This window comes from Cynocephalus volans, chromosome 3 (genome assembly GCF_027409185.1).
Source record: "Cynocephalus volans isolate mCynVol1 chromosome 3, mCynVol1.pri, whole genome shotgun sequence".
Classification (NCBI taxonomy): Eukaryota; Metazoa; Chordata; class Mammalia; order Dermoptera; family Cynocephalidae; genus Cynocephalus; species Cynocephalus volans.
The window spans coordinates 62953731-62968762 of NC_084462.1; the positions used below are offsets into that span (position 1 = coordinate 62953731).

At 40.7% G+C, this 15032-nt stretch overlaps 1 protein-coding gene across 1 annotated transcript; it reads left to right on the plus strand.

Moving 5' to 3' along the window:
- Positions 1-1963: 1963 nt before the first annotated feature.
- Positions 1964-9323, plus strand: PSMA4 (proteasome 20S subunit alpha 4). Its single transcript, XM_063089803.1, has 9 exons — positions 1964-2080; positions 3487-3512; positions 3964-4006; positions 4284-4446; positions 5961-6038; positions 6345-6433; positions 7106-7236; positions 7748-7871; positions 8914-9323. The coding sequence occupies exons 2-9, from the start codon at positions 3510-3512 to the stop codon at positions 9066-9068; spliced, it is 786 nt and encodes a 261-aa protein (XP_062945873.1). The 5' UTR covers positions 1964-2080; positions 3487-3509; the 3' UTR covers positions 9069-9323.
- The last annotated feature ends 5709 nt before the right edge of the window (positions 9324-15032 follow it).

Consider the following 15032-nt stretch of genomic DNA (forward strand, 5'->3'; position numbering starts at 1 on the left):
TTTCAACCAATGAGGAGAAAACCCAGTTCTACACTTAGGAATCAATACTATATGTCTGTGAAAGACTCTTTGCTCTTACAAGTATCTTTTCCTGTCCAGGCTTTTATCCTTTCTAGACTACCGTAGAACTTTACTTTCTAGTCTTCTTATCCTTAGTCTCCCCAACCTAAATCATCCTTATTAGAGGCAGATTAAAAATTCTGATTACATATATTGCTGTGTGACAATTTAACCAAAAACCTAGTGGCTTAAAACTTCAAACATTTTATTATCTCATGGTTTCTGAGAGTCATGAATTCAGGTAGGCCCTGAGACAACTTGTTTCTACTCCACAATGGCTGGGGCCTCAGCTGGGAAGACCTGAAGGCTGAGAGACACTTGATGCCCAGTGCAGACTCAAGCACTAGAGGACTAGAATTGTGTGGAGGAATCTTCACTCACATATGTGGCAGGTGATGCTGGGACCTCAACTGGGCTGTCAACCAAACACCTCTCCATATGGTCTTTGCTTCCTCACAGCATAGTGCCTGGGTTCTAAGAACGACCATTGTAAGAGGACAAGACAGAACTATATCACCGTTTATGACCTACCCTCAAGTCACACACTGTCATTTCCATTTTAGTCACAGACTCAGGGCAAGGGATTCAGGGCAAGGGAACATAGAACCTCTCAATGGAAATCATCAATGGTACATTGTAAGAGGAACATGGGCGATGGGAGATCTTGAGGCCTCATCATCCTAAAACATCATTTTAATCCTCTCTTCCCATTACCTGTACAAAAAAAGTTCTGGCATTGAAGGCACTCTACAATTTGGCCTCAAATGCTTTTCCTCTTTTACTTGCTGTATTGTCTCCACCATTCAGGCCAGACTGAACTACTCTGTTACCCAAACCTGTCAGACTCATTCTTCTGCTCTTTATCTCAACTGATCCCTCATCTTTGGACCTAAGAAATCCTACCTCTCACTTAAAACCCTTAATGTTTGCTGAATTCTGCACAATGAACTAAGGCAGCAGGCAGGGGTCCTGGGAGGTGCCATAAGTGACAAACAACACCTGATGATGCTTTCAGAGCCCTTTGCCACTCTGCCTTGGCTCACCTCGCTGTGTGCTTGGGAAGCAGAGATGACAGAAGAGACCCAAAACACAACTCATTTCCAGGCTACCTACTTTCAAAATCCAGATTCTTCAATAATTTTTGCACCCAACACAAAGAGGACAAAGTCCCTTTCCAGTGGGAGGGTGTGAACAAATGCCTGCATGTCAACCCAGACCTAGTTAATCTTCTAGCCCCAAAAAACCTAAACGTGAATAGTAGATAGTTTACATAGGGACTGAAGCTGCATGAGAAAAAGGGTGGAGAGGAGATGAATAATAAACACAAACGAACATGACAATTTCAGCAAAGAAGATAAACTGCTGTGTGTATGGTGATGGTAGAGTATTGCTTTAAGTAGGTTTGTCGGGGAAATCTTTTCTGTAGCAGAGGAGACCAAAGTAAAAGTTCTCCCGAAAGTGCAAACCCCATCATAATTTGCTTTACTTATTGAAAAATGCATGTATCAGCAATAAAAGTGGGACCCAGATTCAAGAAGAGAGACGATGAGAAGAGGCAAGATGAACGGAAAAGTCTGATGTGGTTGGCACTATCGGGGGAAGAGAGCGGGAATGGTAAGCAATTAATAGTCTACTATTGCTATCCTAGGTCTATGACTAGTGGTGAAAAGAAAGTGAAACTGAAAGTGGAGCGCAAAGCGATGGAGAAGGAAATTAGCTCTTATTCTATTTTCCCTTGGCTAGGGTCTTCCCGCCCTCCTGCCCATGCTAGAAGCACCCCATCAACGGGCCGAGAACCCCAGCCTTGCCGCGGAACCCCAACTGCCCGGATTCCACGAGGGTAACAGATCCTCGCTCCGCCCCGGGGAGGACTTCCGCGTCTCTGGCCGCCCCGCCCCCGGTGGTTCTGCGCACGCGCGGAAGCCATATTGGCAGCGGACTCTTGGGCAGCGGCGGTGGTTTTCCTCCCGTGAAGTAAAGCGTTCTGTGTAGATCTCGATTCTTCAGTGTCTTCCCTCCGGTGAGCCTTTGCCCCCTGGGGGCTCGCGGAAGCGTGGCCGCTCTCTCCGTGGGCGGGGGTCGCGAGCATCTAGACAGCCGGTCCCGGCCTGCTGCCGCTGCCGAGGAGCCGTAGGCACGATGACTGTGCACCCGCCTCCTCGGTGACGGACCGGCGCCAGGACTGGCCCCCGCCGGCCGCCGTCGGGTGTCCCCGCGCCGAACCTGGACTGCGGGGTCAGGGCCCGGCGCGGGGGCTGGTGTGCTGGACCGCGGAATTGAGATGGCTTCCGGCCCCGGGAGTCCGGTGTGTGAAAGTTAACGCTCCTCGAGGAGCGAGTGAACTCAAAACCGCGCTGTGCCGGCATCAGGCTGGACATCCAGCAAGTTGTGTTTATGCGCGAATCAGAAACCCCCAATAGGTCTGTACTCTCCCGGCTTCTCTGACCAGGGCCATTCTTCCCTCGCACCTGCCTGTTGCAGCCGTGTCATAACTGGTTGTCCTACTTTCAGCCTCTCACTAGCCTGAGTGATCTTTCTAAAATGCCAATCAGTTCTTGTGGCCCTTGGGCTCAGAATCATTCGGTGGACCCGCATTGACTGAGTAAAATTCAGTTTTTACCTGGGCACGCCGGCTCTTCGGGACCTGATTCCTGTTTACCTTTCCAGACTTGATTCCCGATATTCCAGTATTTGGGAATATGGGCTTTGGACTTTGATTTGACTTTTCCTCTAAATCACACTGAGCCCCCAGTGTCATCTTTGCAGGAATGGAAGTGGTGATGCCCAAGATTACTGCCCCCACCCCCAAGTTCAGGACCCCTTTTCACTCTCTGGAGATGGACCAAGTCTCCTAACTTGGCGTTCAAGGTTCTACATAATTTGGATACTCACTTAGCTCTTTGGCTTTAAAAAGCATTTTTATATTCTTTTTTTAAACTTCCACAATATGTCTCTTGCCAGTTGAGCTATCCTGCCTCGGTACCATTTGCTCATGCTTTCTCTGCTTGGAATGCCCTTCCCTTCTTCCTTACCCTGTTCTTCCTCTTAGACCTGAGAGTTCTAAACCTTATTTCTGTCTCTCTCAGCTCTGGTTTACTCTGATTTTCTGTGTCGGTTTCTCAAAAAGTACTTTTCTTGATTTTCTCCATTTCTCTTCCCACCTCACCCTCAGTGCCTCTTTCCACATTACTTTATAATCTGTTTCTGCCGGTCTCATCGGACTGCCAGACTATTATTAGCTCTTCAGGACAGGGATTGGTTTTACCCTTCTTGTATTCCAGCATTTCGCATAGTACCTGGCACTTAGCAGGTACCAAGTAGACATTAGCTGGATGAAGGAAGTGAATAAAATAGATTTTTAAAGTCAGGAAATTCTTTTTAAATTTTGAATTTTGTTTTAATGATGATCTTATTTTCTTTTTACAGGAATTATATAAAGTTGAGAAAACATGGTGAGTTAATACACATGCCAATAAACTGTTGCCTGATAAATAGTATTGCTTGTACTCAGTTTACAGACGTGCATGAGAAAGTTGAAATGGAAGGACAAAGAGAAGGGATGGTGTCTTTTTTTTTTTTTTTTAAAGATGACCGGTAAGGGGATCTTAACCCTTGGCTTGGTGCTGTCAGCACCACGCTCAGCCGGTGAGCTAACCGGCCATCCCTATATAGGATCCGAACCCGTGGCCTTGGTATTAGCAGCATCGCACTCTCCCGAGTGAGCCACAGGCCAGCCCTTTTTGTGTGTGTGTGTGTGTGTGTGTGTGTCTTATTTTTTTTGTCTGTTTCCTCCGACACACTGAACTTTGTGTATCAGGATAAGTTTTACAAGTTGATTTGTGGGTTTATAGGAGTTAGCTTAACTTTCAGTGGAGGAATCACTTGTATGTTTTTCCTTTGCAGTCTCGAAGGTATGACTCCAGGACCACTATATTTTCTCCAGAAGGTAAAATAGAAATTATTCAATCTGCCTCAAATAAAAAAAATGTTTTTAAAGTATTAGACTTAGGAAAAAAAACTACAAACTTTTTTGTAGTTGCTAAGTTCATCCTTTTTGTACTTGGAAGTAATTGTGGTCACCAGGTTTATTTCATCATGCATGATAAAACAGGAAAAGTGGGACTCTGGTTTGTAGCCTACTAGTATTGTTGCTGATTTCTCTTGGACCAGTGCTGCAAGAGCACAGAGGAGAGTCTTGGCTTCTCACTTTTTGTGTTTTGTAGGTCGCTTATACCAAGTTGAATATGCCATGGAAGCTATTGGACATGCAGGCACCTGTTTGGGAATTTTAGCAAACGATGGTGTTTTACTTGCAGCAGAGAGACGCAACATCCACAAGCTTCTTGATGAAGTCTTTTTTTCTGAAAAGATTTATAAACTCAATGAGTAAGTGAGATATTAGCGAAGAGTTTTTAAATATCTCACTTTCCCACGTAAGTGGGATCTGCATGTTTGGGAGAGGGCTCTTCCATGTGACATGGTAGAATTGAAGCGAATGGTTTATTACATTTCTACTTGTGAAAGTTTTAACTTTTACTTAGTTTGCCTAAAACCTCCTTGATGCCCAGTACTATGCGTTATTACTATTAAGTGCAGGGCCAAACACTTAGTGAAGAAACAGCATTACATGGTGATAAAAGTACAAACTTAGTAGTCACACAGATATGGGTTGAATTCCAGGCTCCACCTAGATGAGCTATGTGACTTTACACCAATTATTTAATTTCTTTAGGCCTCCTACAGTGCTTGTGGCAGTTTGATTAAATGAAATAAACTAGCACACTGTCTGACATATAGCAGGCCCTCAAAGTATTGTTTAGAATAGCTACTCAGGAATTTTGTTGAATTATACTGAATATATCAAAGAACAGGCCTCCTGGAGGTTGGGAAACAGTGAAGCCAAGCCCTGTACACTTTGTGAGACTTCTGTTATATTTGTGTGTGCAGAACTTTGAAGCTAGCAGAGAGCTGGCAGTGCTGGGTAGAGACTTTCCCTTCATTGGTGGGCATGGTGAATGCCAGTTGTCAGGGCCTTTTGATACACTCATCTGTCTAATGTCATCCTTCCACAGAGCCATTGTGAGCCCACTCGGCAGCTTGCTGGCTTGGCTAGGTAATAGTGACAGCAGGTGTCTAGGCTGTCAGAGAGCCAGGGCACCCCTCAGGGAATGGGACAAAAAGAAAAAGGAAATGTACGCCTTTTTTTTTTTTTTTTAAAGATGACTGGGAAGGGGATCTTAACCCTTGACTTGGTGATGTTAGCACCACACTCTCCCAAGGTGAGCTAACCGGCCATCTCTATATAGGGATCCGAACCCATGGCCTTGGTGTTATCAGCACCACACTCTCCCAAGGTGAGCTAACCGGCCATCTCTCTATAGGGATCCGAACCCATGGCCTTGGTGTTATCAGCACCACACTCTCCCAAGTGAACCATGGGCCGGCCCTAGGAAATGTACTCCTAATAGGAGCCTAACCTTGGACCCCCCTGCCTTCATGCCCCCTCATCCAGCCAGGCCTTTTTTTAGGAGTTGAGAGGGTATTACCCAAGATCATGGAGTCTGTGTCCAGCAAAACCTTTTTCTTCTTTTTTGCTGAATCTTCTTGGTATTTATTTTAGATTCTTAGTGTTAATTCTCTTGCCCTGTTCAAAGGGTGGTGATGATAAATGTATTTGTTGAAGAACTTAAGGGTACGTTTGTTTCTTTCATTTTGAATGACATCAACTAAATGTCTCCTTACAAAGATGAAACTTCTTTAGTTTTTTTTTCCTGAAGGGTATAGCAGCTATGAAGCAAGTGTGATGAATTTCTAATAGAACTTGGTGCTTTTTAATACTTGTAAATGTCTCTTGCACACATCTTCCCTGCTTACAGGTCAGTATCTTTCTTTTTTTCAAGGGATATGGCTTGCAGTGTGGCAGGCATAACTTCTGATGCTAATGTCCTGACTAATGAACTGAGGCTCATTGCTCAAAGGTATGGTCATAAATAGCATAACTGATAACGTAGAAATTAGATGTTTCTAAGGAGAGCTCACTTTTGCTAAGATGAAAGTCATTAAAAATCTGTTAATTGAAAATTACTGTTTTTTTTTTTAACCAAACATGAAATGTTATTTACTATAAGGATATTAGGATGTTGACATGTTCACTCCCTGCCTTCCTCTTCAAATTACAAGTGACTGTTATGTTGTCACTGTAGCGTAGATTTCTTTTCAAAGGGTATTTTCCTTATAATATATCTCTTTAGAGAAAACTATTTATATGCCAATCTCTATCCTAGGTATTTATTACAGTATCAGGAGCCAATTCCCTGTGAGCAGTTGGTTACGGCACTGTGTGATATCAAACAAGCTTATACACAGTTTGGAGGTACTGCATTTTTTTTGGAAATTTTATTCCAAAAAGTTAAAATGTTTTATGAGTAATAACCCTTTTGAGACGAAAAAGAAATTGAAAATTAAATAAGTAAACACTTTTCATACATTCCTGCTTCATGAACAAACCTGCTTTCACTATGTAGATTATCATAAGTTTTTTATTTATTTATTTATTTATTTATTTATTTTTTTATTTTGTCGATATACATTGTGGCTGATTATTGCTCCCCATCACCAAAACCTCCATCCCTCCCTTCTCCCTCCCCCCCTCCCCCAACAATGTCCTTTCTGTTTGCTTGTCATATCAACTTCAAGTAGTTGTGGTTGTTATATCTTCTCCCCCCCCCCATCATAAGTTTTTATTAATAGAATATTGAAAGGCCAAAACAACATTTCCAAATCTGGAAACAAATTACTTTTTACATAATAATGATATTCAGCCCTGGTCTTCTTTGTCTTTATTCCCTCTCTTGGCTGTGTCCAAATCCTAAAAACAAAAGTGGAATTTGTGATGGAGTTTATCTGTGGTAGCCAGACACAAAGTGGTTTACAAATGCTTAACTTCACAGAAAAGGGTTTAGCCACATTCACTGAGCTCAAGTAACTATAGTGATACTAAATTTTGATTGTTGATATGTTTTGTTTGTTTTTTTCTTTGTTAAAGGAAAACGTCCCTTTGGTGTTTCATTGCTGTACATTGGCTGGGATAAGCACTATGGCTTTCAGCTCTATCAGAGTGACCCTAGTGGAAATTATGGGGGATGGAAAGCCACATGCATTGGAAATAATAGCGCTGTGAGTATTTTTGCAGTACTATAAAAGCTAGCAAAAGGTCTAAAAACTACCACAATTTTGAAGCAATGATGAATGTAAACAATATTTTAAGATAGCTGCAAAAACCTTAATGTGATATGAAAATTTCTGTGATTTCTATGGTGACAAAGTCACAGGTACTGCTAATATACTAGGCTTTCTTGTCTCCATTTGTAATTAAATGCCGATTTTCAATTAAAGATTGTGAAAATAAAGATGTGATTTTTTTCACATCCTAGTTCATAGACCCCTCTGAATTCTACAGTGGATCCCTTGGGGAACTGAGGACCCCAGGTTAAAGACTCCCTTCACAGAGCTTCAGCAACCCCTCTTCTCACCCCATCCCAGGTCTCTACCCTCCCTGCCATCAAAATTGTTTGTACTGGTTGCATTGTGAATAGTAATTCAGGCATTATTCTTGTGGACCAATCCATATTCCTAAAAAATGCAAAAACTTAAAGTAAATTCTGTGTTGATTCTTTATGTTTTATAGGCAGCTGTGTCAATGTTGAAACAAGACTACAAAGAAGGAGAAATGACTTTGAAGTCAGCACTTGCTTTAGCTATCAAAGTGCTAAATAAGACCATGGATGTTAGTAAACTGTCTGCTGAAAAAGGTAATTCATGTTCTGTCCTCTGATTTCTTTGATTGAGGGAAATTGACGAGCTACTTTGGTAGGCGTTTAACATGTTATCTTTCTTCATTGAAACAGCAGCCTTATGAGTTAGGTGGCCTTATACATATTTCCTAAAAGAGGAAATAGGGCTTAATTGGGTTAAGCGACTTAAGCAAGATCAACATTGATAAGTTGTGGAGCCACAATCCCATGCTACATTCTGAGCTTAAGAACATGGGCCTGAATGTTCTCCATACTCAGAGGTCCTGTGCCATGCTACTTTTAGTTAACAGTGATCTTACAAAGAATTCTCATCAGTGATATCTGTGCTTGTGCGTATGTATGATAAAGTATATGTATGTACTTCTGTATTTATACATAGGTATGGTGTACTTTATCAAAGGTAACATTTGCATAATTTGTGGAACCCTCTCTTGTTCTTCTGAATCTAATAATCTCTTATGTTAAACTCATGTTAGCAATTCCAAGCACTTTATTCAACTTCAGTTGTATGACTATAAAACAATATTTCTAAGTAATGTTTTTCAAAAATTGTGGTAAATTAACATACTGATTTAGTTTAGGATAACTTAGCTACTGGTGTTCCTTAGAAAATACCATTTACTTGCAGATTGCCCTGTGTTGTCTATTTCTTCCTAATCAAGGAAGCACTAAATTTCCCCTACACAGACTCCTTCCCTTTTAGGTATCAGTTTACTTTTCTTGTCCATAGCCATGGTATGCTTTTCATGCCTTTGTTTTGAAAAGAGATTTGAAAAGTTCATTAAAAAAAAAAAAAAAAAAAAGGGTTCTCACTGGTAGAAGATTCTGGTTGAGCCTTCAGAGGTTCTAACAATGAAATTGTGGTTCCTTCTGGTCAACATAGCTAATGGCAGGCCAGCTGATGGTACTTTTTCTAAGGGAGTGACAAAATGTCTGCTAAGAAAGTTGGGATGGTGTGAAGAGAGTAAACTATTATTGCCTATTAGGTTTGTGTGCTAAGTATGTCTGTGTATAATAAAATATATGTGTTTGTTTTTAGTGGAAATTGCCACACTAACAAGAGAGAATGGAAAGACAGTAATCAGAGTTCTCAAACAAAAGGAAGTGGAGCAGTTGATCAAAAAACATGAGGAAGAAGAAGCTAAAGCTGAGCGTGAGAAGAAAGAAAAAGAACAGAAAGAAAAGGATAAATAGGCTACAGAATCAGGGATTTTATAACTCATTTGGGATACCACTTCAGTGTAAAAGCTGTCCTGCTCTTCCACACTGAGAAGACTTTTTTTTCTAACTTGTGCATTGGGGAAATAGGACATTACATACTGAATTGGGTCCTTGTCATTTCTGTCCAATTGAATATTTTATTGTAATGATGATTACTCTTCATGGACATCTTAATCTCCCACATACAAACTCCCCCTCTTTTGGAATAAAACTTGGAAAGAATGGAAATGATGAAGGAAAAAATTCTCTATAGCAATAATTGTTAAAGACAGCAGGATTGGTAGGGCTGTTATCTTGTTTTTATGGTTTATGTGTTCTGTGGCTTACACTCCTTTCACAAAGGTGGGCTGGCCAGGTGCCCTATCTCTGTCTCCTGAGATTGGCTTGAGAATGAACACGTGGGTGTAGCAAAAGAATGCTGAGGGTTGTGCAGATAGGACTGAGGCTGCCCACAGGCAGCAGCCCACAGCAGTGGAAGTCCGTGTAGGAGAAATTAAGGCACAGAGGGGAAGTGGAACTGAGAGATAACAGTTCCATTTTGGCCAAAGGGTGCTCCATTTCTGGGCTTTGCTCAACCTGACTTGATGGAAGTGATGGAGAGCAGTGCTACTTAAAGTGTGGCCCAAAGGACAGCTTCAGCATCACCTGGGAATTTGCTAGAAATGCAAATTCTCCCATCTCATCCCAGACCTAATGAATTAAAATCTCGGGGGGGGGTGGGGGGGTGGGGGGGTGGAGCACAGTAATCTGTTTTAACAAACTCTGCATGTGACTCTTATGCACACTAAAGTTTGAGAAGTGTTTGTTGCATATTAGAATCACCTGTGGAGGTTTTAAAACTCTTTGTACCTAGGTTGCACTCCATATTGATTTGCCTTGAGTTTGGACTCAGTATTAGCATTGCTTAAAAACTCACTAAGTGGTTCCTTGGCAGCCAGGATGAGCACCAGTGCACTCAGCCATAGCTTACCCTTCTCTTGGCATTGTCAGTCAGGTCTGGGCTCCCAACTTAATCCTTCGTCGTAAATTCTCTTAAGGAATGGCAGTTTCTTGCAGTTTTCTGTGCAAGCTAACTTCACATGGTCATGTTCAGGCTAAGATATTTCCAAGTCCCTTTGATAGTGCTTTTTTGAACCATCTAGGTTATTTTACTTTGTAATGTATACAGCTGATTATCATTATTTTTAGTCGTTATGTTCTATAAAGTTACCACAAACACTGAAAACCATTACTCCTAGGGGAAATAGTCATGCGGTGCATAATGATGTTTCAGTCAAATGATAGCATATATGAGTGGTCCTGTAACATAATGGCTATAGTATATAGCCTAGGTGTGTAGTAGGCTATACCTTCTAGGTTTGTGTAAGTACATTCAATGATGTTCACACAATGACGAAATTGTCTAATGAAGCATTTCTCAGAACATATCCCTGTAGTTAAGCTACGCATGACTGTACTGGGTTAGGTTCCTACAAGCCACTGGTCACATCTTAGTCACCTGATCAGTAGTAACCTGTGTTATGTGTATTTCTACTTAAAGACAGCTTAATTTTATATGTGTATATATACATACACATATATATATATATATATATATATATATTTTTTTTTTTTTTTTTTTTTTTGGCTGGTCTTTACAGGGATCGAACCCTAGAACTTAGTGTTTCTTAGCACCTCACTCTAACCAGCTGAGCTAACCGGCCAGCCAATTATATATTGTTGATTCATTAACGTAGAACTCAGCCAATAACACTATGCTTGAACATATTTTCTCCGTAAGGTGCATCACAGGCATCTTGTACTTAGGAACACTAAACAGCACTTCAGCACTATGTTAGGGGCAATTTTAAACAGTGAGATCAATAGAAAGCACAAAAATGCAAAAAACTTGGACAAGATAGGCCACAAGAACACTTATTTACAGTATGAGAGCTGGAACAAGAAGGCAAAGCATTGGCTTGTTCAGCCTCAGCTAGGAATGTGCGTCAGGCTACTCAAAGTTTTCACTTTGTGCATGTCTGCAAATAACTGCAAAAGCATTGAAAGCACTGCAATACTGATATTGGGGTTACAAGTAAATTTTAGTGAGGATGCAAATTCACAAATATGGAATCTGCGAATAATGAGGATCAACCACATCTTAAAATGCTCCTCCTTCAGTCTTGCTATATCCAGAAGCAGAGGCAGATGAAGTGAACCAGGAAGTCCTGTTGGCTTCTATATACCCAGCATCCAACCTCTTCCCACTGCAGGGACACTCTAGTTCAAAACACCATTATCTCTCACTCAGACTGTTGTGACAGCCTCCTAACTGGTGTCCTGCTTCCATGCCTTCCCTACAGTCAATTCTCAACAGAGCAGCCAGGGTGGTCCTTTCAAAATATGAGATTGTGCTACTGCTTTACTCAAAAACTCTCATGGCTTCCTGTCTTGCTCAGTAAAAGTCAAGTTCTTTACATCGGCTTACGAGGCACCCTGTGTTCTGGCCCCACTGCTATCTTCTCTTCCGCTATATGCTCCCTTCCTCACTCTGCCTTCATCCAAATGAGCCTTCTCTTTCCTTGAACATCCCAAGCCCTCTTCCATCACGGGGCCTTTGTACTTGCCAATCCCTCTGCCTTGGGAATGCTCTTTCCATGGCTATCTGTATTGCCCATCCCTCATCTCCAGGTCTCCACTTGAATGTTGTTTATTTGGCAACTTCTGCAAAGGAGCAGTCTACTCCCCCATGATATTTTCTCCATAGCACTCACCACCAGCTGGCATATTTGGTTTCTGTCTGTCTCCCCCAGTGGAATAAAAGCTTCCAGAGCAGAGACTTTGTTTTCATTCAATAGCTGTGTCTCAGCAACTGGTACAGAAACTGGCATGTATTAGGCAACAAATAAATATTGATGAGTGAATAAATAGTGAACCTTTATATACTGGAGAAAAATCCTAAAAAAAACCCTTTTCCAACCGGGACAGTAGAATGGGTGGGTTTTCTGTATTCTAACCACCCCTTCAACACTTTCCTAAAGTTATGACTACTTCTTCAAAGGCTGTAGTAGATAAGACAGCCCAGTATATTTTACCATCACATAAGGAACAAGTCTTAAGAACTTTACCCTAACAATGAACAAATTTCAACGCATTCACCTGTTTGTTGAAATAAATTCATAACTATGGGGGTTTTTTTTGTGTGTGTGTGTGCTCTAAGGCTGGCTGCTTAGCCTACCTTCTCACCCAGCCCCATTGTCCTCTATGGCATTTTTTTTTTTTAAACCTAGGTTGCATGGCTCCCTGGTTTCCAGGGTGTTGCTTGATGCATGCTGAATGTAGCCTTAGCAACGCTCATCTGAATGGGGGCCCTCGTCCAAGAGCAAGCACTTCATTCTCTCATCTGGGCAAAACTCCTGGGTTCTCACAGGGACACTACCAGCTCAGAAGCACCTTGGCATAAATAAATAGGATATCAAAGAGAGCTAAGTTTTAATCTTGAGTCAAAACTATAAAATCAGGAGCTGGCTAGTTAGCTCAGTTGGTTAGAACACCATGTTATAACACCAAGGTCAAGGGTTCGGATTCCCATACAGTCCAGCCTAAAAAAAAAAAAAAAAAAGAAATACTGTAAAATCAAAATCTTGAGTTGTTTTTATTTTAGTGAGTTTAAAATTACACTTTAAAAAATAAATTGTGAAAAAAAATTGTATATGGTTTTACTTCTGGTGTTTTTCTTAATCAGAAAGTAAGACTCTGGAATTTCTATAGTCAGCACTTTGAAAGTTCTGTGAAAGTACTTGTTTTAGCAGTGCAAAAATATTCCACACTCTGGGGAAGAAAACCAGAAAGATTCATTCCTTTATTGAACAGTTTACTGTGTTCCTGGTAATTTCAGGTGATGGGAATACACAGGTGAGTTAGACATGTCCTCAGCTCTTAACTTGCGGTCTTAGGGAAAGGCAGGAAAGGCAGGGCTGTAATCAACTACTAGTGCTAGACTCCAGGTTGCTGTATACTGAAGGCCAAGGAGTAAAGCAGAAGGAACCACATGTGCAGAGACTGGGCCATGGGAAAGCTTCCCCTGTTTATACTGCAGAGCCAGTAGCTGAGCAGAGCTAGAGCACAGCTTGTTGGGGGAAGATGGGTAATGACACAAGATGAGGTTGGAAATGTACACTAGAATGAGCAGACAGCTTTGCAGGTCTTGGGGTTTGTGCTCTATGCATTGCAGAGGCTGTTGAGATTTTGGAGTGAATGAGGAAAACAATTACTTCAACTTGTTTAAAACAATGATTCTGGGAGTCCAGAAGATGGATTAGGTGGGAAGAGACAGAAGGCAAGGAGATCAGTTTAGGAGGCTACCGAAATAGGGGAGGGAGGATGAGGGTTAAGACAGTGGTAAGGGGAACAGAGGAGGGGAAGCTGCCATGCAGGGAGGGACAGGAAGAGGTAGTGCAAATGATGCTGACAAGGGTCTTGAATTCTGAATAGTTACAATCTGATCTAAAAGGGCAGTAAGTGAACGTGATGAATGACTCAAAATTTCCTAATGTCTGTTTTGTTTTTGTTGTTATAACCTGAAACCAAGTAGAGACTAATATCTTCGGTCAGGAAGAACTCCATAACAACATTCCGCATTACGTATTGGGGTAAAACCATGTCAAATGCTTTTTTTATTTTTTCTTTTCCCTTTTTTCCCCCCAGATATTGGTCATTTGTGCTCTTGTGCACACCATCTGTTCATCTCCTTTGTCCAATTTTCTGTCAGAGTATTTAACTTTCTAAAAATTTATTTCTGAGTTCTTTTAAGGATAGCTCTTTGTCGTCTGCGTTACAAACGTTTTCCCATTTTAGCATTTGCGTTTTAATTTTGATGCTGATGCCAATATACTGAAGGGTGTTTGTGTGTTTATGTAAGCAGAGCTATCAATCATTTAGAGTTCTTGTTGTTAGTATAATGCATGTAAAGATTTCACTGTGCCAAAGTATCCAAACATTACCCTAGAAATTTGTGATTTTTTTCACTTTTATAATACACAGTTTTAAAAATATTATTGATAACCTGTTTTTTAAAGGCTGTATTTAAATTAATCATGCAACTTTAATTCCATCATGTAGACTACTTGGGAATTATCCATTCTTGAGTGAATTCAAAATTACATGAAATAAGATATTTACCTTTCTGGTTTATTTAGTCATTTATTTTTATTATTTTTTGGTAATAGCTTTATTGAGATTTAATTTATGTACCATATGATTCACCCATATAAAGCATACATTTCAATGGCTTTTAGTATATTCACAGAGTTATGTAACCATTACCACAGTCAATTTTAGAACTTTCATTTTTTTGAACAGCTGGCTGGTATGGGGATTCAGACTCTTGATCTTAGTGTTATAACACCATGCTCTAAATTTTAGAACATTTTTATCACCCTAAGCACCTCATACCCCTTAGCCATCACCACCAGCCCTAGGCAACCACTAATTTACTTTCTGTCTCTGTAGATTTACTTATTCTGGACATTTTATATAACTATAATCATATAATATATGGCTCTTTGTGACTTTCATCTTTCACTTGGCATAATGTTTTCAAAGTTCATCCATGTTGTAGCAGGTATCATTTGTCTGTTTACTAGGTTAGAAAAATAATAGCATAGATTCATTTCTTTTTATGGCTGAATAATATTCCGTTGTATGGTTGTACTACATTTTGTTTCTACATTTAATCAGTTGATGAACATTTGGGTTGTTTCCATTTTACAGCTATTATGAATAATGCTGCTGTGAACACTCACGTACGAGATTTTGTGAGGACCTATGTTTTAATTTTGGGGGGTATATACCTAGAAGTGGAATTTTGGGGTCATATCTTCGTTTATTTTTAGTCCATCTTTATACCATACATTCATATTAGTGATATAGATTTTAAGAGGAGTCTCCTTTCCCATA